Consider the following 21,392-nt stretch of genomic DNA (forward strand, 5'->3'; position numbering starts at 1 on the left):
ATCTGTCTCTGCAAACCTTGCGTTCAGATGAAATGAACTACTTTCCCTTCATGTGATGTTTTTTTTCTTCTCATTTTAAATGTTAACTTCAGGCACCAGCTCTCCAAATGACCTCTCTGATTTGCACTTTGCAAGACCACCAAGACGATGTCAACTGGTGTGCCTTCTCCGGCAACCTGCTTGCTACATGTTCAGGCGATAAAACACTCCGGGTTTATAACACGCGGGACTTCTCGGAGCTTCCCTTCTCGCCGCTGTCGGGACACGGCTACAGCGTCCACTGCTGCTGCTTCAGCGCCTGTGGACAGTTTCTTGCCTCGTGTTCAACTGATGCTACCACGGTCGTCTGGTCCATGGCCTCTGGTGAGATTGAAGCCGTCCTCGAGCATCCTGGTCGCAGTCCCGTGAGGATCTGTGCCCTCTCTCCTGACTCTGCACACCTGGTCTCTGGTGCATCTGACGGCACTTTAGCTCTGTGGGATTTCCCCTCCAAACAGCTTCGTAGGTAAAGCTGATATTTTAATAACATTTTTTAAATGATTTTGTTGTTTTTCAATACATCATTGTTTAAGTAGATAAATGCTATTATCTGAAGTAGATAATACTTAAATGTTTTTTTAATGATCTTGGAATTGAAGGCCCACTTTTTAAACCGGTGGACTGAGTAATTCTCATACCTGAAAACCATGACAAACATCTCTCCTCAAACTGTTGGAAGTTACCTAAAATGACATGCGCTTGATCCAGTTCCATGCATTATTATACCTAAACAACAGTGTTTAAGTTGAGTAAACAGAAGTAAACATACAGGTTTATGCAGCTGTGTTTTGTTGTGTTTGTGTTTGTGTAGGACTGGAGCTATGAATGACACGACGTTGGTCGCCTGCTCCTTCAGCCCCTGTAGTCAGGTGTTCATGACGGGTTCCACCTATGGAGACCTGCGCCTGTGGGACCTGGACATGAGGCAGCTCCACGCAGAGAAGAATGCACACGACCTGGGAGTCACCTGCTGCACCTTCGCTCCCAGCATCCTCAGTGGTGAGAAGTACTGCTGCACACATGCTGTGGCTCACGGTTTGGTGACAAATTATACATCAATCAGTCATTTTCTCTCATTATTATCATTAACATAGAGACAGAAACATAAAACAGCAGGATTTTCACATTTTGAAAATTAGACAAAACAATCAAGAAACTGTAGATATAAGACACTTTAGCATTACATTTATGTAATGTACATACAATATACAAGTATACGATACATCAGCAAGACAAAAAACTCAACGGTAAACTGTACATGCAAATACAGAAATTAAAATGTTTTTCTTTTGCATATCTGTCAACATTTAAACTGACATAACTCTCATCCCACTGGTTTATTAGTCGAGCTTTGCATAAAGCGTGCATGTCACCAAGTAACTGACATACTGTCACATTTTTTTAAAAGTTCCAACTTGTACTAAATCTCTGATTGGAAATTGAGCTTGCAGTCAGGTTAAAAAAAAGAACACATAAAGACATAGTCACAACGTAGGACCTATGTACAAAATACTGGTAAAATACTGTATGTTTAAAAAAAATGCAATAATAAATGTAGTCTGCTGTATGTCATATGTATGTGCAAGACTGACCAAGGCCGGATTTGTTTCATATCACACAATGATCTGTTTGTTTGTTTGTTTGTCTTTAAGGTGGTCAAGTCGTGCAGTTTCGTCTGGCGTCCTGTGGGCAGGACAGTCAGCTGAAGATCTGGGCCATTAACAAGTTCAGCTCTGGAGGTAAAGTGGCATTTCTTTACTGTCTTTAAAGACTGGAACATCTCTCTTTATATCACCTTTATTAATGTTAGAAGTAAGGTGTCTGTGCAGTCTGAACACTAATTGATTATATCTTTATCTTTATCTTTATATCTTTTAGTAAATTTACATTGACATCATCCTTCATAGCACAGCACAGTCCCACCCGTAGCATCGCTCTCTGGCCACTTGGACGTCAGTCAGGGGGGAATATCTGACAAACATGTGTGTCTTAGTACAGCTGTTTCTCTCTTGTAGGCTATAGGATGCAGCTCCTGCACACACTAACCGGCCAGTCAGCTCCAGTCCTCTCCTGTGCGTACTCATCAGATGGACAGCTGCTTGTTTCTGGGTAGGAACATGTTGTAATTTTTTTTATACTCAAAACATCTCAAAACATTTTTCAAGGCTTATAGTAACTTTTAAGAGGTAGTTCTTACTTCAGGGTATCCAATATCTCCTCTTTGTGCAAGTGTAGTGTACAGACTGTATAAAACATGGACATGGTATCATTGACGTCTCACACTGGTTTTTTAACGCGGGGTGTTGAACGATGACGGGCGCCATATTGAAAGTGCTGTCTTAAACTAACTCTCGGTCAACCTAGCAACTGACAAAGCCTCAAGTCTCCTGGCAAACAGCTGCAACGCGCCCGCCTGTCTGTCAGATCAGCAACACCCCTATTTATGCAGAACTGTGAGGCTTAATAAATTCAAAACAGACTAATTAAAAATAATAATAACACCCATACAGTTTTTACCAATAAAGACACACACTATTTAGAGAAATCTCTTTTAAACGAGGCTGTATGATGTAAAGGTTACTTTCAAAGACTCATTCAAATATGGTTTTTACCGTCTGGTATTCCTTAAGTATAATCAGAGAAAGAGCAGAAATAATTGAATCTCTGTTTTACCTCAGCCTCTTGATACTTAATAAATCAGGGTTCCTGACTTGATCTACTGAGGATCAAATACTGATGTGAAACTTCAATTGCTTGCCTGGAATTACAGAGTTGGTAGGCTTCTGAACTCTATTAATGCAGTACTCAAGTGGAACCACTAGGGGGAGACATAGAACGCTCAATTTCTCAGTGAGTGAACATTTATCTGAACCTGCTGCTCCTGATAGTCAGTCATTGAAACGTCTGCATATAGAGTTACAATTCATTCTGTTTTACTTCCTTCAGCTCTGTGGACAAAACTGTCACAGTCTACGATGCTGTAAGTACCTCTCCTACTTATGTGTTATTCATTATTAAAAGGCTTTTCCTTCATCTTAATATACTGCTTCATTTGTAACCCATCGGGTCATGTTCTCTTTTTCAGAACAATGCAGCTCTGCTCTACACACTGAACCAGCATGAGAGGTAGTGACTCACTTACGGTAACACGAGCATCGTGATACGTGACAAATCTGATGACACATCACAATGAGAAGTTTGAAGAGCAGCTTTATTAGGTTTTGATGCCACAGATTGTTCCATAAAACACGGGCTGCATATGTCATTCACATCTTGTATAGTTAAAGCAGAGACACCACTCATTCATTGTACAGATTTTGATCCAGCGTGGTCACAAAACATGCCTTCAGCGTTTTTAGAAAAAGGGTAGGACTTCTCTCTCCCAAGCTTATACACGCACAAACAAGCTGCAGCTGAATGCTCTCACTTAGAGCCTATTTAAGTCCATCAAGCCACCTGTGATTGAAAGGCAGAAATCTTGCTTCCTCTCAGCACAGCAAATTAAAGTCTTTTTTAAAAAAAAAAAACTGACAGAGTGAAGTGGAAAAAGATGAGGCAAGTTTGAAGAAAGTGGAAACTGAATGGGGGAAAAAAAAATCACAACACTTGTCAAAAATACTTCCAGGACACTCCAGTGTTAATATTAGAATATAAGAGTAAGTCCCCTTTTACTAAAGTCCTGTGGGAGGTTTAACGCGATGTTGTTTGAAAAACTCAGTTTTGGGAATCTTCAAGCAATCCGGCTTAACTTTTAGGATGACCGTGCTCATTAGGGTTGCCTTGACTTTTTGAATGGACTGAAAATTAGATTTGAATTCTTATTTAGTTTGAACAGCTTTTGATGTGGAGATCATTCCCACACGTTAACATTTTCAGGACCGGTACTGAGCGTCAGGGCCGGGCTTTTAACCCTGTGTGAGCTGGACAGAACTGAAAGCAGAGTCACTTATACTGGGAAGAAAGCTCAGACTATCTGAGCCTTTTGACTTGAGTTTGTGAAGGCTTTGAATGAACACAGTCCTCATGTTCTTTAAAATAAACTACAGAATAGGTTTTATGTGTCTACTTACAGTTTCTCTCTTTACTGCCATCTGAAGTTAAAAAACTGACAGAGTTCAAGGTTTTTGAACAATGCTCACAGACTTGCTTCAGTTTCAGCCACTGACTGTTTCCTCTTATAATACTCATTTTACTATTTGGTCTTGTTACGTCTCTTATTTGTATTGAGTTTATAATGTCTTTAATGTATTCGTATAGTATCACTGTTTCTGTATTTCTTTAAGTCTAATGATTCTGTTTTAATCCTAAAAGCCCAGCCAGGGTCAGGGGTGGCAAATCAGCCATGGCTAGAAACCTGTATGCATGGCATCCACTTTGTATTTTTCACATGAAGCAATGTTCACTGCATGTGTCCCTGTTACATAAAAAAAACATATAGATACATAAAAATGAAAAAAGTCTTAGCTATGTGTCTGTGATTTATAAATCCCTTTCAAAATGTTTTTTCCTTTCTGATATTACTGTACACGACTCATTGTTGACTAAAAAAAACATTGTTCCTGTGACACTGTCCTCTTCAGGTACGTGACAGCATGTTCCTTCTCTCCGACTGCACCTCTCATTGCTACAGGATCCATGGATAAGACTGTAAACATCTGGAGGCTGGAGGACGGATGCAGAGGCAGTGGTGGGGAACACATACATCACTCTAACAGACTAACATATGTGTGTTCATGATTTATTGCATTTGTTTTGTTTTTTTTAAATCTTTTTGTTGTTGTGTCGTCTTCCTTTTCCTGCATCACTCACGTCACTGGGAAGATGGGAAACCAGTATCAGGTTAGTTCATTTTTGTGTTCAGATTAATTTTCTTGGCAAGAGAAGAGCTGCTTATATACACTAAACAGTGCAAACAGGACTGTTCTATTGCTACACTCATTGTTCGCAGATGGCGTTCTGTTTGCGAGCACCAAAACCCTTGATACAGTTTCTTTTATATGCAACTATTCTAAAACAAAAGGCTATTAGTCAGTTGAATCATTTCCATTCTTGTTGGAAAAGTTGCACCACAGTGCTTGAGGCTTTTATTTCAGTGTTTCTTTTATTTCAGTGTTTCTTTTATTTCAGTTTTTCTTGCAGTGTCACGTGTGAAACTAGTGTCATCTTGTGGTGAAGGACACATGTGTTTTGTGCATTAGTGCTTTCGTTCATCACCCTTCAGACATTAGTGTTGCTTCAAAGATCACTTTGCCTCCTCATGTTTACAAAATGTCTCGTTTTTTCTCCGATTTTTCTCGTTTTCTTTGTGTTTCAGGGAAGTCTGCTCGGACATCAAGTGAAGGTAGAAAGAAAATATACCTTATTGTAAAACATGCACATGTCTTAGTATCAGTTGAAATCAATAAGTAAAGCACCACTCCTCTGTACATCTTTTGCAGCAAATAAAAAAAGGGTTAGGTGTGTGTTAAGGGACCAGGTCCATGTTCAGTCTAGCTTTTCTGTCTGCAAAGTACAAGCGCCTTTTCACCTTTTAGTTCCATCTTGCATCAATGAAAACATCAATGAAACCTCCAGACACTTATTTATGTTAGTACACAAGCTGTGCCAGCCTCAGCCCCCTGATCAATAAAAAACCCAGCGTGATGCCAGAACAAGAGAATGTGTGGCCATTTTTCAAAAAGTACTGCAGCTGTCAACTGACTGACCACCCCGCTTTCTCGCAGGGAGGACGTCAGCAGGCCGATCCAAGCTGTTGGTAGGGGATTGGTCGGAGGAGGATGTGTCAGCGTGGCTCGTGGAGGAAGGCCTCGAGGGATTGGTGGACAAATTCACAGCCAACAACATAGACGGGACGGAGCTGCTCTGCCTCACCAAGGAAACACTGGCGTCAGAGCTGCACATAGGTGAGGAAAACGCGCATCACACGCGTCTCAGAGTGTCTTCAGTGCCTTTGTTTTCTTATAACCCTAATGTTTGTTTCAGTCTAAAACACGGGAATGGAAACACAGTTTTAAGGCTGTTACATGTCTGGTGTTTCGTGAGAATGGACATATGTGGATTAGGCTTTTTGTACCTCTTTACACGGATGAAAAGAAACTCCATTAAATTGAATGACTTTGGATGGGAGTTCTACTCAGCCAGATTACATAATATAAGGCTAAACTGTAAAAGAACTCGGCTTTGAGGCTTCAGCAGGTCTGACTTTAATCTGGAGCACTTCTTTAGTTACATAATCCAATCCCCCAAACAGTATTGCCCATAAGGTGAAAAGTGGATTTACTCCTAAAATCATAAGGCTTTTCTTGTTATTTCTAACTCTTGAGTGGAATGGCTTTTTGGACAGTTTGGTTAACAGACTTCATCAGGTGTGTTTTTTTGTTTCTTTTTGAACCACAAGGCTTAAGTAGGAGTGCCATGTTGTCAATGTCAGTCTACCAGCTAGGCCAGTATTCATCATGTAGTTGTCAGCAAATGTTTGTTGTTTTTTTTTTTTTTGTTGCCATGCCGTCATTTTCATCCCACAGCCGCTGTCAATCACCCCTCAGTTTACACAGCTTCAGCGCCGTGACAGCTTGTGTTCACATTGTTCTGTTTTTAGTAGCGTAGCATGAATGCCACCTTTAAAGCAGAACTAACTTGGGGGGAACAGTTCTGAGTTGCGACATGTTTTATCTGCTCGGTGAAAGATGGAGGAATAGGCGTACGCTTCAAAGGTGGGAGTGAAATCAATCAGCTTTAAGGTGCCTTTCCAAAGAGGCAAAACAACCAAATAAAACACGGTCTGCCAAAAAAAGAAGCAGGGAGTGTACAAAGTGTGTTTGTGTTTGGCTACAGTCAACTCATTTGTGTTTAAAAGTGGATGGATGTAGTCTGACAGTGTTATTGACAACACAGTAATCAAGCTAAAATGCACTCAAGTGCCACTTAGTCTAAACTTTGAACTGGACGGACGGTAAGTGGACTTCTGCTGCCACAGTGTTCAGCAAAACTCATGCTGACATTTAGGAATTCTAATAGATGCTCATAATCTTGATATCTGTATGTTGTTGTGGTTGTTGTTGTTTCAGTCAGCTCAGCTTGTTTTATGTGATGTTCCAGTGTGAATTGTGATTTTTTTTAATGTGTGTGTGTGTGTGTGTGTGTGTATGTAGAGTCTGTGGGCCTGCGTAATAAACTCCTGCGGAAGGTGGAGGAGCTAAAGACTGATTCAGTGTGTTCAGGCACTCCTGATGAGTTCCTGTGTCCAATCACCAGAGAGCTAATGAGGGAGCCAGTCATCGCTGCGGGTAAGCAAATATCAGAGCTTTTTTTTTTTTTTTTTCATCTCTTCACACATTTCTATCTAATGACACAACATATAAGTAAGAGTTAGTCAGTGTGACATTTTCCGACAGATGGATACTCGTATGAAAGAGAAGCCATCGAGAGCTGGATCAACACCAAGAACCGCTCCAGCCCCATGACCAACCTCCCCTTACTGACCACCCTGCTCACCTCCAACCACACTCTGAAGATGGCCATCGGCCGCTGGAAGACCAGCCACTAGCATCTGAGAGAGCTCTGATCCATAGTGTCTGTATATTTCAGGAGACAGAGACTAGAACACGGTGCTCACAGGGATGCCAGAACATTTCAGGTATAGGTGTTTAGTCACGTTTGAGGCTTCTGTACGAAGCTACATTTTGGACTGGAAAGGATCAGTAAGGTTTCATTTAATTTACAAGTTGTTTGCTTGCATTTGATTTTGGATCTCAGAGGAGTGCTCCCTGGTCCTCCTGATGGATACTTCTTTAAGTAGCCATAAGAAATGTTTTTATTTAGACTAACCTTTATAGCAAGCTTCAGATCTTTCTGTCCCCCCCCCCCCCGCAACTTATCTGTTTTGGTTCTTTCTCACTGCTGCACTTCCTTCTCAGCACCAAACAGAACACAAGACACAGCAAAAGACTAGCGGGTGAATATTGTTCCTACATTTGCCGTGACTTTTCCAAAACTGATTATGACGCTTCTCAATTGCTTGATGAGTAAAAAAGCAACTTTGGTGAACAAGTTCAACATATAAACTTAAATCACGGTAATATTTTAATATGTGCAAATGTTTACGCTGCCTTCAAGTTGTCAAATAAATCTGTTACTGCAGGTTAAATGTTCACTGGTATGTCTGCTCTTGTCTACCAACTCAAAATAAGACACCTTTGTGTGTTTGCCTTGTTTTTTTTTAAAGATTTATTTTTGGGCTTTTGTGCCTTTAATGGCGAGATAGGACAGTGGACAGAGACGGAAATCAGGGAGAGAGAGTGGGGATTGACATGCGGGAAAGGAGCCACAGGTTTGATTTGAACCCGGGCCGCCCACATTGAGGACTACAGCCTCCATACATGGGGCGCACGCACCAACCACTGCGCCACCAGTGCCCCGTGTTTGCCTTGTTGAGTGTTAAGTGACATTAACTTTAGATTTAGATTTAGACTAGAGTGTTGTTAAATTAAAGTTGTCATTGTTGTTGTGTATCCATGCAGCTACATCTGAAAACATTTGAAATAAAAGGCCTTTATAGTGGGAAAAAACTGTGACAGGGTTAAAGTTCAAAGAACATTTAGTTTTGTATTCATTACAATTTACTCGTTGAATAACCAAAAAGCAACTATCTTAAGCCAAACTGGACTTAAGACTGGGGCGTCGATTCTCAGTGGATTCAGAAGGCCTGACATAAAACATCAACTTCAGGGCGCCGGTAGCCTAGTGGTTATTGCAAGTGCACAATGTGCAGACGCTATGGTCCTCCCAGCGGGCGGTCCGGGTTTGAATCCAACCTGTGGCATCTTCCCTTACTCTCTCTTTCTCCAATTTCTGACTCTATCCACAATCCTATCTCTGATAGTTAGGCATACAAAGCTTAACAATATACCCCTGCTGACTCTGTGCTAATGTTAGAATTAAGTTCATTGGAGAAAGAAGAGTAATGCCACTATAATGTAGCATCTTTAGGTAAGCACTACACACAGCTGTTTTTCAGATTTACCATTGAGGGAGCTTGCCTTGTATAAACCCTATGGGAGTAGTGCTTGGCCAAAGAGAGTTCAACATAAATGAGGACATTTCTGCATTATTCAGATTGTATTGCCTATATGTATTTCATTTGTAATGGCTTACTTTTATTGATTGATTAATTGCTTTGTTTTACTGTGAAAGGAAAAGTCTATTCATGTAGCTGGTGCAACTCTTTGTTTGTGATTCTATTGTGGATTACGTGCTGAAAGAAGTAGCTGTAGAGAAATGTAGTCCTTCATGTATATTTTATTATACCACAGTAATGATGTGGTAACATTCTGTAATCCACTGTATGACTCTGAAGAGGTTATACGACCGGGATGGACATACGGCGATGTAAGAGGTCTCTTAAGGTTTGTTATCCTCCACTGTCGTCCAAATAAACACTTCATATGAATACGTTCTCTGCTATGCAAAAATAAATAACATATACTGTGAATATTGAAGCAGTCAATTCAGAATTAGCTTATGACGAGACGTTTCCAACAATGTCATGTACAGTGCCTTTTTTATCAAATGTACCAAGAAAAAGAATCTCAAGTACACAGCCTGTAATGCTGACAGATATCCACTAACAGGGAAATATATAATCTGCAAATATAGTGTACACCGTACAAATATAAATGTTTTTTAAAAGACACATTACAATAGAAATGGTCATATCTTGCAACTAATAGCATGAGATTTTTTTTTATATTCGTGCACAAAGCTTAGTCTGACTTCTATGTTTGATATAATAAATTAAAGTTTAGACAATATACTACTTATTTTTTTAAAGCCCTACTTAAGGTATGTCTGGTTTCCTTGAATACACTAGTGTAGCTGTAGACATGTAAGCAAAAGCATAGCAGCCTGAGTTGAACTCTGGTTCTAGATTGTAAATGCAGTGCAGCAGCATAACTCTACAAAACAGGCTCAGAGAAGGGAGCTGTGCTCACACCAGTCACCCTCGCTACCTTATGTGGGACATAATTTGTTGAAAACCGCCTCAGCAGTGCGTAAATGAACTTCACTCAGACGTTGGATTCTATAAATGACCGTTTGGGTTTGATGGGGGCCATATGCAGAGCAGGGTTGTCTCTCGTCAGGCTCGCCTGTCTGTGTCTCCCATCAGGGAAGCGTAGCTGGGAGGATGTTGAACCCCTGGCCTCTCGCTGGTGGAGCCGCTCTCCAAAGTCCCGGCCCTGCTGCTGGCTGTTAGCCTGACTTACAGAGAGCTGTTCCTGGAATGAAGCGCGTTTGAACTCATGGTTGAACCCTTGAAACTCCATCACTGACAAGCTGAAACTCTCCCCACCACCTCCTCGGCCCAGGCCGGAGGTTTGCTGGCCTTGCACTCGCACTGATTTGTCCATAACCCCCATAAAGGGCCGGGGCTTTAGCTCAGGTTTTGTCTTGAAGCTGCCGCTGCTCTTGATGAGGCACGGAGCGTCCGGCAACTGCTGCCTGCCGCCGTCAGACAGATTCCCACTGGAGGCCTGACTGGAGCTAGAGCCCCTTGAGCCTGCTGTTCCTCCTCCTCCCCCTTCCCTCCTTACCTCCATGCCAGACCCCAGAGCAAGAGCCAGACCATCCAGAGCCACAGAATGGGTGGAGAATCTGTCAGAGCCCCTGGAGAAGCTGGAGGAGCGGGGCTGATACATCTGAAGGTGCCCAGGAGGGGAGGAGCTGCTGGGGGACATGGGGTGATAGTGCTCAGTCGGGCTGTGTCCCGAATGCTCATTCATTGATCCAGGGCCGATGTCGATTCCCAGCACCCCAGCAGGTCTCAGGGAAGTGGAGATGTGTCTTCCCGGCAGAGGACTGGAGGGGCCGCACAGAGAGAGAGGCCTGCCCCCCACTCTGCCCCCTGCCTGGAGGGAGTGGCAGTGGTGATGAGTTCTGCTGCTCTGGTTCTGATTCTGCCTGTTTATCAGGGGAACAGGCTCCGGTAGTTCCACAAACAGTGGGTTCTGAACAAACTCCTCTTGAGGGAAACACGGCGACTGATCTGTTAAACCGAAGGCCACACCTCCAGGGAGAGTCCTGTTTGAAGCGTACGGATTCAGAGGCCAAAACTCCGGACTTTTACCACACTGCAGGCTCACCTCATCCTCCTCCTCCTTCTCTTCATCCTTGTCTGTGTCAGTCTGCTCTGCAGGGGTCTGCCTTTCCAGACTTCCCTGCGAAAAAGCGTCTGTCTCCTCCTCTGTGGCTTGATGGTGGTGGGTGTGAGGGTCCCTGTTGTAGCCCGGTGCTGTGTTGTTGCTCAGTGCCTTCTGATGATGTTTGCATTCCTCCTCTACCCGAATCAGCAGGCGACGGATCTCCCGGTTGGACGGGCAGAGTCGTGCTGCTTCATGGAGGTCTGCCAGTGCTGCAGCAAACTGCCTGGGGAGGACAGAGAGAACGAACAAAGGAACTTTAAAAAAAATACTTAACGCACAGCACCGCTGAGGCATAGCATTTCAGTGAATTGCTGATTCTCGCAAGAATAACTTTCTATTAAGCCTGCTTTGAAATAATAAACTTCATTTAATATTGCTGTACCTGCTGCTCCTCTTGGCACGTGCTCTGGCATAAAACGCTTCATAAGACCTGGGTTTGAGTTCCAGGGCTTTTGTTGCAAACTCCTCAGCTATGCCAAAATCCTGTTTGTTAAGATAGGAAAGTTCATTTGAATTTAAATATTAGAAGCAGCACAGGAAAAAAAAAAAAAAAACCCACTGTGTGATCAGCTGTGTGTTAAGTGACTAGTCTGGAAAATGTTTGTTTTGCGGTAACAATCCGAGCCAATTCCTATTAAAAAAAAAAAGTGTTAAAGTCTTCATTATATGGATCTGAAAATCGAAGCCTGTGTAATCAAACTAAACTCGTGCTGCAATCACTTTTATTGACCAGGAACAATAAAAGAGAGGGAGAGCAACAGACAGACAGCAGCTTGTTTCTTTGCTCTCATCAGCACCCTCAGGTGAATATTTAATAACACCAACACATTGTGAGTCTGTCCTTGGGTGTGAGGTCAAATTGGCAGCCTTAAAAATGTGAGACTGTGAACGGTGCTGATGAATGTTTAATGATGGTATCATGTAGTCTATCTACCAGCCTTACTGCCTGCTTTTTGATATAATATGTGGATTTTGTCTGCCCACTCGCATGTCCACTGTAAATAACCCCCTGCAGAGACACAGAGAAAGAGAGCGCCCGCTCGCTCGGTCTGCCAGAGAGAGTGACCTTATCACATCACATTATCTGCTCCATTATTCATCGGCCACAGTGACCCTAAGGATGGCATTTTTACACAGTCTGTTAGGACGTCTGTCATCACCAGGGTGGGTTCCAAAGCTGGCTGCAGGCCACACACATTCATCCCTGCACTAACAGCACACGGTTATTCATTATGTCACCACCTGCTTCCAGGTCTTACACGTACGTTGTGTTTACCGGGGAGAAGGGGAATTAGATCTGACAAGCCGAGATATTTTTACAGCGAGCCACACCGCTTCTGACATTATCTTTTAATGTCGATACAGATAAATTATATATCTAAAGGAAACATCCACCTTGCCTTGCCAGCCATCCTGCCATCCCCTCAGTGCCTAATAAACCTGCTGGTGTTAAATAGTGCATGAGCAGTTTGATAGAGCTGTGGGCCTTACATTGGTTTTCCTGCGGCAGCGGGAGAGGTTTAGATAGAGAGAGACCCGCAGGTCTTTGAGCCCTTTCAGCTCCTCTCCCTGCCCCTCACGAGGGAGCTTCCTCAGGGCATACTGATAACGCTGGCCGGCCTCCTTCATACGTCCCTTCTGAGAAGCACACAGAAACGAAAAGAGAGAATAACAGAGAGAAAAGGGGAAGGCACATTTTGACAGCCAGTTCTAAAAAAAAAAAAACACCTTGTTGCGAGCCTATTTAAATAAAAGTCTGCAAGATTTGTCACATCTTCTCAACACACCGATAAATAAATACCTTGTAAAGTAAGTTTCCTTCCTCCATTAACTTCTGCAACAAGATGAGGAGAATGTCTGGTTTGGAGGAAGCCATAGCCCACGTAGCATGGCCTGAGAAGGGGTACAAATATTAGTCTTTGTACAACATGTCTCTTTTATTCTAACTTTGTGTCTTCCATTTATCACGTACCTGATCGATCGTGTGGAGCCGTTCTGTAGCCTTTCAGTTGATGGAGAAAAAGAGAGGTGAAGAGGGAGTTAGAGGAGTAAAGGGTGAGGCTGCAGCGAAAATAGAAATACTCTATGGAAGTTAAATAGGCAATTATAAAGTAATAGAAATGCAGAGCTTGCAGGTGCAAAAGTATAGCACATATAATTGTTCTGCCAAGGGAGCTGAGGTTTCATTGATTGGTAAAGACAAATGGAAATATAAATACGCAGCCTTGACTCATCTTTATGCTCATATTAGAGGCTATGCTGCAGTTTGTGGAGCTGTTAAACTGTGTTGGATTACAATACGTAGTGTTTGGAACACTTAATGTAAAATCTGTTGAAGCAGAATGTATTGCAGAGTCGTTATAAAAGGCCTGGCGTTTGTACCTGTCTTGGATCCCTTCTTAAGAAGCGAGGCCACCAGAGCCGGGTTCTGGCATCCAGTCGGCCGGTCTGAACCTCTGCCGCTGTTGTTGTCGGCTCTCTCCAGCACCGCTCCATGTTCCACCAGACAATGCACCTAACCGAGCATTCAAAAAAACCCAACATGTTTTATCGTGTTAAGAAGGTTAAAAATCAAGCATGTTGATTAGGAGCTGTGGAAATAAAGTTGTGTGCTTCTTAATATCCTGAGGAGAGCATTGATTATTGTCATGCTGATCAATAGATCACAAGAATACAAATCAGAGTGCTCACACTCAAGGTTTTTACTCCACACTTACTGTGATTGCAAATTAACAACCCACGTTGATATGATTATTTAATAAGTTCAAAATAGCATCTAATGTTGTTGTGGGTGTGAAACATTTATGCATTCTACTCTGAAAATCATTATTTATTAACTGTTTTTTTTTTTTAACTTAATGTCAAGTGCACACTCTTTTGGTGAACAGCATGAAACCCACTGTTTCTGCGTCTCCGTTGAGGGCCGCTAGGTCGAGAGGGGTCCGTCCCTGTCTGTCTGGTTGGTTCACATCTGCACCAGCTGCAACCAGAAGCTGCACTGCACCTTTCTGTCCCTTCATACAGGCCCAGCTCAGCGCCGTCAGCCCCTCCTGATCAACCGAGGACAGGGAAGAACCTGGGAGGCCCAACAAAGCGAATCATTTTCTGCACTTCTCGGAAAAAGGTTTTAATGATGTTAGTAGAGAGGGTGTGGCCTCTCACCTTTCAACTGCAGCAGTTCAGCAGTGCTCGTGTGGCCCTCAGCAGCAGCCAGCATCAAGGGAGTGCGACCCTGCTTGTCTGTGACGTTGATATCTGCACCGTGTTTCAGGAGCAACTCTACCACCTGGGAAGGCAGGGAAAAAAATATTAAAGCAAAAAAACAAAGAAAAAAAACAAAACACAGAACTTCTCAATTTTAGAAGATGCAGTGAGTAGACAACTCCTGACCTGTGTGTGTCCATGCTTGGTGGCACTGAGCAGCGGGACCATGCCCCTGCGGTTGGATATCTCCAGCCCTGGCCCCCGCTCCAGAAGAAACAAACACATCTCCATCCTCCCTCTCCCTGCTGCCGCGCTCAGAGCTGACAGAGGGCCGGCATAGAGATGAGGACGACGAGGCGGAGGAGAATATGTAATTGACACATTTAGAAGAGAAGTAGAGCAGGAGTGAGAAACTGAGAGAAAATCAAGGCTGGTTATTCTATCTGCTTTTTGATTCTAACTTCTGACAAAAACTCGATATCTACTTCTTGAACAATCAAGGTAGAACATTTGTTTTTTAAACATAACTATACACTAAAGATAAGTTACACCCTCCTTAACCAGCCAGTGTTTTTGGACAAAGGATCAGCGGAGGTCCTTTTTTGAAGTATGCAATCCTTAAGCTAGTGTAGAGGCTTGGGGTAGAGGCGAGGTATTGATGCCATGCTCTCACCTCTAAATAACCTTGAGAAATGTCATCATGTTTCATGTGAGAGCTGTTTCAGTAAACAAATCGATTGTGCTTTTAGACAGAAGTTATTGGCATGTGTGAGACAAAGACCATTTTTATCAGAACACCCCCTTGAAGTCCTTGGTTAAGGTGACTTTGTGCAGTTGAGAAATGAATCATAGTGTTTGGTTTAAACTAATACCCGAAAATAGCACAACTCCCTGGTCAAGTCATTAGACATAACATATATCCTTTACTTATCATTTTGTCTGTGCTAAAGGACTATTACTCAAGGTTACTTACTTACGTTCTGAGGGCACTTCATGCTCCCACTTTTTCTATGGCAGCACTGGAGGGGACTGTGTAATAGAATTAGCCCTCTAATGGCGCTGAAGGCTGAGATACAGGCTTCATCCTGCAGGAAATGGTCCTAACAGAATTCTGCGAGCTGCACTATCACATCTGTGATTGAGGTAAAAGTATTACAATTGAATAACAGCTGCTTTTTAGATGCTAGAAATGTGGCTGGACAAGATATTCCGTGTGATAAAGGATGCTCCATTTTTGAAAAATATTTTCAATTAAATCAACTGTTTGATATCAACCAGAGCATCCTAAAATCATAATACTAAAATTGGTAATTTGGTATCCAGTTCTCTCGTGCTCCTGCAGCTCTGCTCATGTTCACAAGTTTTAAACATGATATTGTAATGTTTAATACCATTTCATTGCACTGAGCCAGAATTGGCCTAAATTGCAACCTGAAAACCGATGAGCGTGACTCTGGAACCACACTGATGGACAGGAAGAGGTGAGAAAGCTAAATTTATCTGACTGATAGAAGAAATGTACCCGTTTCTCCCCAGAGAGAGTCGTGAGCGTCCATCTGCACTGCCAGCTGTTCATCTTTCAAGTCCAGCAGGCTCTTCACCACCTGCAGAAAGAAAACACAATTTCACAGTCCTCTGTCTTGCAGACTCGCTGTGCAGAAGGAAAAACACAAAGCACCCACAGACCTTGACCACAGCAAACAGAAAAACACACCTCGTAAATCATCAACATCAAGCAGGACAGGCAATGTGCTCTACATAAAAAAATCAATATCTGAAAATATGTGTTTGTCATTAGGACCTTGAGCTGATACCAACCTGTGTGTGTCCCACACTAGCTGCAGCCGTGACTGCTTGCTGTGCTGCTTGTGCTTTCTCGGTCACCGTCTCATTGCTGTGTTGCTGCTGCAGCGGGTCGGTCGGGATCTCCGCTACCCAATCCTGGACCAGCAAGATGTTGATGATCTCTGCATGGCCCTTCAGCCCAGCGTGGACCAGAGCACACTGGCCACTCTTATCAGCATGGCCCACCTGGCACAGAGGGGGACACATGAGGACTTATAACCCTGATCCTGGATGGTGTCTGTAATACCCTGGCCTAGATCAGACCTGTTTATGTCATCCGTCTCCCAAAATAGATCCTGATACTGTGGTGATGTAAAACCTGGGCTGATCAGGATATCATTGTTGTAAAGGCACTCAGAGAAAGTGTGTTCTGTTACATGTTTAATGTTTCAGATATCTATATTCGCAATCGTTTTTTTCTGGTCAGACCCTTAAAAACCCAGCTTTGTCTTGGAAATAACACTGACCTTGGCCCCTTTCTTGCAGAGCAGGCTGACGATGTCGGCGTGTCCTGCAGCAGCAGCTAAACACAGGGGTGTCATGCCGCTGTCAGTGGTCCCATCCACCGGGGCGCCCATTTCAAGCAGCAGAGCTATCATCTCCACATGCCCCAGGTGGCCGTGGACCGCCATAATGGGGGCGCGTCCTATCACCTCTGTACACCAAGTCACACTAGCACCACCTAGCATCAACAGACGACTCACCTGCAGGAGAAAAAGGTAGTGTATGGCTTTGTCTGTAAATACCGTCTGAGCACACCGGAACCCCCAAACTGCTCGGGAGCTCTTTCATGTTCTGCCCTTCACTCTGACATATCTCCATTAATGCATGTCCATGGGACCCTGTTTTTGCATGTGTATGTATTTTGGCCTATATGTGTGTATATGCATATTATTTGACCACATGTAAAAATATTGCAGTACGGCTATTTACAGTTGATCCACCATTGTATAATCTGACCAGCCACAATGCATTAATGTTGAGTGTGACAGGTGAGCTCCTGTCTCTTTCTTTAAAATGATGGCCAGGGCGATGGTTAGCCTAGCGGTAATATCCCATACCCCGTTGTACAGAAGCTACAGTCCTCCAAGCGGGCAGCCCAAGTTCAACTTTGACCCTCAGCACTTTGCTGCATATTATTCCAAAATTATTTCCTCCTTGTTGCATAAGTTATTCACTGTCCTTTTTCAAAATAAAAGCATTCAAAAAGTAAATCTAGAATACATCGGGCATTTCTCACATACACAAAATGTCATGCGCTAAATTAGGATCGCGTTACATACTCTATACAATGTCATGTTTAGTATGAACGGTAAGTATGCAGTTTTTTAGCAAAAGTTTTCAAGCCAATCTTTATAACAGTTGTTTCCAACCAAGGAATCTGATTGGACAAGAGACATTGCATGAGTGCTGATATAGAGCACAACATCACCACCATTATTAGTTTCCTGGTGTATCACTCCACCTTGGGTGTTCTGTATACAGTTAATGAAGGTACAGTACAGCAGAGTGTTTGTCATGATTGATCAAGCTGGTACATCAGAATCACAAATTGCTACCAAAGCATCTTTCAACAGACTCCACACCAGAAGATAGAATGAAACCTACAGATGAGTACACATGATGCAACGTTGCTGGTTTGCTTAAAACTCTACACAAAGAGTGCAGGAGAATATTTTTGGATTAAGAGTTTTTTTTTTTTTTTTTTCGATTACATTTTGCAGATAATTTATGTTGGTGGAGCCAAATAAATGATTAATAAATGAAAAGTAATGATCTGTTGTTGATTATTTTTGTGAACTACAATATGCAGCCTGTATAATTGTTGTATGAAAGCAATATCACGCTCAAGCTTGTGATGTTTTTTCAGATGATCTGAACGGCTGTGACTATCTTCAGCGCTCTGACCAAATCACAGCTGTGCTAATATTCAACACAATGCCACTCTCTGTTGTTGGATATTGCTGGATTATAGGACATCATACATTTATTTTATTTTAAATTCAAATATGGAGCATATGTTTGTAACCTTGATGTTAGGTGTGTATAGGTTCCTCAGGGAGGCGAGCGCAGCGGACAGACTGTCTGTGCTGCAGTTCACCCACACGGCCTGCAGGACGCTGGAGGACACACCTGTCTTCTTACTCAGACCCTGCAAGTGTGTGAGAGAAACACAGATGGATTCAGAGAGAGACAGAGACGGTGAGAGATTAAGCTTGCTTAGATGAGATCTGTGGTGCGGAATTTGAATTGTGTCCCAAGAGTAGAGCACTATGTACAGAGTACGAGCTGTGAATGCCAACAGTACAATATTAAATGTACCGTGGGTGTTTATGTGTACAAGTGCTAATGTGTGTGGGTGGTGATAGGGACGAGGGTTCATTCTCATGTGTGTATGTCGTTATGTGTTTTAATGCAGTAATATACATTAACGTCTAGGATCAGCAACCTTTTGGGAATCGAGGAAATTCAAAGGGCCTTACGAACAATCAGTTCTAGTTGTAAGCATACATTATATTTTATGCTCATAGAATCACACTTCCTGTTACCTTGAATATGTGAGCCTTGAGGATGTGATGTCCCAGTTCCATGGTCTGCTGCCGGTTTAGTTTGCCCTCCTGTCTGGAGAACATGAAGGCCAGGAGAGCATGGCCACTCCTGTGGACATTCATATAATGGTTATTTATACACTTTAGTCTGGATGGTAAAACTCATCTTAAGACCTTATGCTGTATGACACTCACCTTGGGTCACAGAGAAAGTCATTGCTCTCTCCATCTGCTCTCCAAACCAGCCACTCTCTGAAGGATGGGTGACACAGCATCCGTGTGCCATCCCTGCGTTTTACCTATAAAACAAATGATACAACACGTTTCTTAAAATAGAAAAACTAGAATTACTTGACATGATCATTCCTAAAAATAGGATGCCTTTAAATAGTCTGCCAGTATCCTGTAAGTCCACTAAGAGACTACCTCTACATCACTAGTTGTTGGTGAGAAAAAGTACTTCTTAGCAAAACTTCTGAAACACAAGCTTGAATCATTATGTTCAATCCGTGCAGTCATATCAAGAGGCTTACCATGAATCCAGCCAGGCTGTCTAATCTCTGCTGGAAGTCCTTCCACTCCAGCTCCCCCCTCACACTGCCTGCATTCAGCGCCCTGAACATTTGTTCATCAGTCAGTGGGTGCAGAGACGCCAGTGCCACATTTAGCACTGGAAGGACTCGTTCAAAGACCTCTTCATCCGGAAAGCTCACACGACACATCAGCAGGTACACCTGACAGATAGTCACACAGTCAGTTAGCATATGGTGTTATTGATGGCAGACTTTAATGGGTTTACATTTTTCTTCAATTCTCAACATTATAAACAAGCATGTTTGATTGACTCCAACATTTTTGTGTTAGAAAACTCAATAAAACAAATGCAACGTTACAAAATCATTTGTTATTGATCTTTGAAGTGAGTGCATTTGTGCTTTCTTGGCTCATCAGTGATGATCCTTGAGCTTTGGGATGTACAGCGGTACTGTGCATGTAGCTTGCATCGAGCAGAGTCGTGCAAATCCACTTTAGGAGGATCTTAATTGGAATGAAAAATATTACCAGGAAAACAAATTGAGCAAAAAAAACTACGTGATTAAATCACATATACAATCAGTGTTAGGGAGCTGTAGACTTCATGTTACAAGCTTGCAGTTTCACTGCATTTTGCACAAGCTTTGTTGTAGTACAACTGCACAATATTAACGTGTAGATTGAATTAATTGAATTAGTTTTTTTAGATGATTTTTGTGTAGTTAACAACTTAAACGTCTCACAAACAATCAACAGCATCATTGTGAATGCTTTTTCTCTTCTTTTTCTCAGAAAATGTTCATAGTCGCTGTCACATGCTATTTCAGACATTACTTGACTAACTGTGCGATCATGCAGGCTTGCTGAAGTCGAGTGTCTGCCTGGGAGACATTGTGCTCATTCCAAAGTTGAAACTTTTTTAACTTTTCAATGAATGTGGAATTATTATTTTTTCCGTTTCTGTTCTTGTATAACACTCAATTACCGGTAGATTCATGTTGTTGTTTTTTTTGCAAGTGACTTTTTTTGCCTTGAATTGATAGGATCTTTTGTTTGACCTGCTTCTCTGAGTAGAGTGAGTTAGGTCTGTCTCTACGATAGCATGGCTGCAGTTTAAAGTAACGTGTAGATTTCTAAAATATGATTTCAAAGTTACTTCCCAACACTGAACACTCTCTGTCAAGTGGTTTGTGTGGGTTGTCACACTTTAATATTATACATTATCTGGACAAATACAACCATGCACTTCCAAGGACAAACAAAATGAACTGGCCAACCTATTCTTGTCCAATGTTCCACCATTACTTGAATAATGTCATTGATTGTATACTAGTATAGTTAATCTGAAGCCTGGACATTTATCAATAACTTTATTGAGGGTCACATGAAATATTCTGCAGGACATGTAAACCCAGGAAATGTTCATTATATCAAGAACAACCATATACAAAAAAAAAGGAGATACATTTTCAGTGTACAAGTAAATACAATCATTTGTGTACATTTTCCATATATATCATCATAAGTTTGGTAAATTTGGATAATTTTGAGTTCATCTTTGAAACCTGTTTGGATAGTTAATTATTCTAAACGATCCATATTGTATCTGTATATCTATTACTGCCCACTATCTTCAGCACACCTTTCTGCATGCTCTTCCAGATCACAAAACCATCACATTCCTAGTTCCATAATAGTGTTATAACACTTTCTCGTTTGTTGTCCTACTTCACACTGATGATTATGAAACATTAAAATGTGTCTGTCATTTACTTCAGTCACTGTGGACTATTTTAGGCACATTGAATAAAGTCTTTGATCCTGTCATTTAAAAAAAATCTTTCATTGCTCTGAAAAGCGTGTGAGTATAGACTCGCTCTCCTTTTCTTGAGGAAAAACATGCCTGAACAATGGTTGTCGCCCGTGTACCTTGTGTGGGGATTTTGTGGACATTGATTGCTTCTTCCTCAGGCGAGATGTCATTTCACGGTAGACAGCTCGCCAGGATGAGTGACAAGTGTTA

At 42.2% G+C, this 21,392-nt stretch overlaps 2 protein-coding genes across 4 annotated transcripts in view; one reads left to right on the forward strand and one right to left on the reverse strand.

The window, feature by feature from the left end:
• The first annotated feature begins 57 nt into the window (after positions 1 to 57).
• wdsub1 (WD repeat, sterile alpha motif and U-box domain containing 1) lies at positions 58 to 9,529 on the forward strand. 3 transcript variants are annotated; one of them, XM_061035414.1, is made up of 12 exons: positions 58 to 505; positions 851 to 1,038; positions 1,692 to 1,778; positions 2,055 to 2,148; positions 2,986 to 3,019; positions 3,125 to 3,165; positions 4,620 to 4,726; positions 4,861 to 4,878; positions 5,354 to 5,380; positions 5,763 to 5,942; positions 7,191 to 7,325; positions 7,434 to 9,529. In XM_061035414.1, exons 1-12 carry the CDS (start codon positions 108 to 110, stop codon positions 7,583 to 7,585), a joined length of 1,461 nt encoding a protein of 486 aa, XP_060891397.1. In that variant the 5' UTR covers positions 58 to 107; the 3' UTR covers positions 7,586 to 9,529. The 3 variants fall into 3 exon arrangements, with proteins under 3 accessions (XP_060891397.1, XP_060891405.1, XP_060891413.1); XM_061035422.1 differs by lacking the exons at positions 2,986 to 3,019; positions 3,125 to 3,165; XM_061035430.1 differs by lacking the exons at positions 2,986 to 3,019; positions 3,125 to 3,165; positions 4,861 to 4,878.
• LOC132972497 (protein TANC1-like) overlaps positions 9,319 to 21,392 on the reverse strand; it is a 35,088-nt gene continuing 23,014 nt past the window's right edge. The window contains exons 12-27 of the mRNA XM_061035390.1: positions 19,369 to 19,569; positions 19,031 to 19,134; positions 18,836 to 18,944; positions 18,316 to 18,438; positions 16,754 to 16,990; positions 16,260 to 16,472; positions 15,964 to 16,045; positions 14,628 to 14,761; positions 14,400 to 14,523; positions 14,138 to 14,313; positions 13,620 to 13,752; positions 13,210 to 13,239; positions 13,039 to 13,130; positions 12,729 to 12,875; positions 11,620 to 11,720; positions 9,319 to 11,460 (exon numbers count right to left, since the gene is read on the reverse strand). Of these exons, the coding sequence (XP_060891373.1) occupies positions 10,104 to 11,460; positions 11,620 to 11,720; positions 12,729 to 12,875; positions 13,039 to 13,130; positions 13,210 to 13,239; positions 13,620 to 13,752; positions 14,138 to 14,313; positions 14,400 to 14,523; positions 14,628 to 14,761; positions 15,964 to 16,045; positions 16,260 to 16,472; positions 16,754 to 16,990; positions 18,316 to 18,438; positions 18,836 to 18,944; positions 19,031 to 19,134; positions 19,369 to 19,569 (3,363 nt within the window). The 3' untranslated portion in view covers positions 9,319 to 10,103. The remainder of the gene's footprint in view (positions 11,461 to 11,619; positions 11,721 to 12,728; positions 12,876 to 13,038; positions 13,131 to 13,209; positions 13,240 to 13,619; positions 13,753 to 14,137; positions 14,314 to 14,399; positions 14,524 to 14,627; positions 14,762 to 15,963; positions 16,046 to 16,259; positions 16,473 to 16,753; positions 16,991 to 18,315; positions 18,439 to 18,835; positions 18,945 to 19,030; positions 19,135 to 19,368; positions 19,570 to 21,392) is intronic.

This window comes from Labrus mixtus, chromosome 1 (genome assembly GCF_963584025.1).
Source record: "Labrus mixtus chromosome 1, fLabMix1.1, whole genome shotgun sequence".
NCBI classification, from domain to species: domain Eukaryota; kingdom Metazoa; phylum Chordata; class Actinopteri; order Labriformes; family Labridae; genus Labrus; species Labrus mixtus.

Excerpts from the sequence above, each read along its gene's own strand:
- wdsub1 (XM_061035414.1), top strand. The coding sequence starts at position 108 with ATGACCTCTCTGATTTGCACTTTGCAAGACCACCAAGACGATGTCAAC. Across the intron at positions 1,039-1,691 it reads CGCTCCCAGCATCCTCAGTG|GTGGTCAAGTCGTGCAGTTT; the intron begins GTGAGAAGTACT and ends TTTGTCTTTAAG. Across the intron at positions 5,943-7,190 it reads GGCGTCAGAGCTGCACATAG|AGTCTGTGGGCCTGCGTAAT; the intron begins GTGAGGAAAACG and ends GTGTGTATGTAG.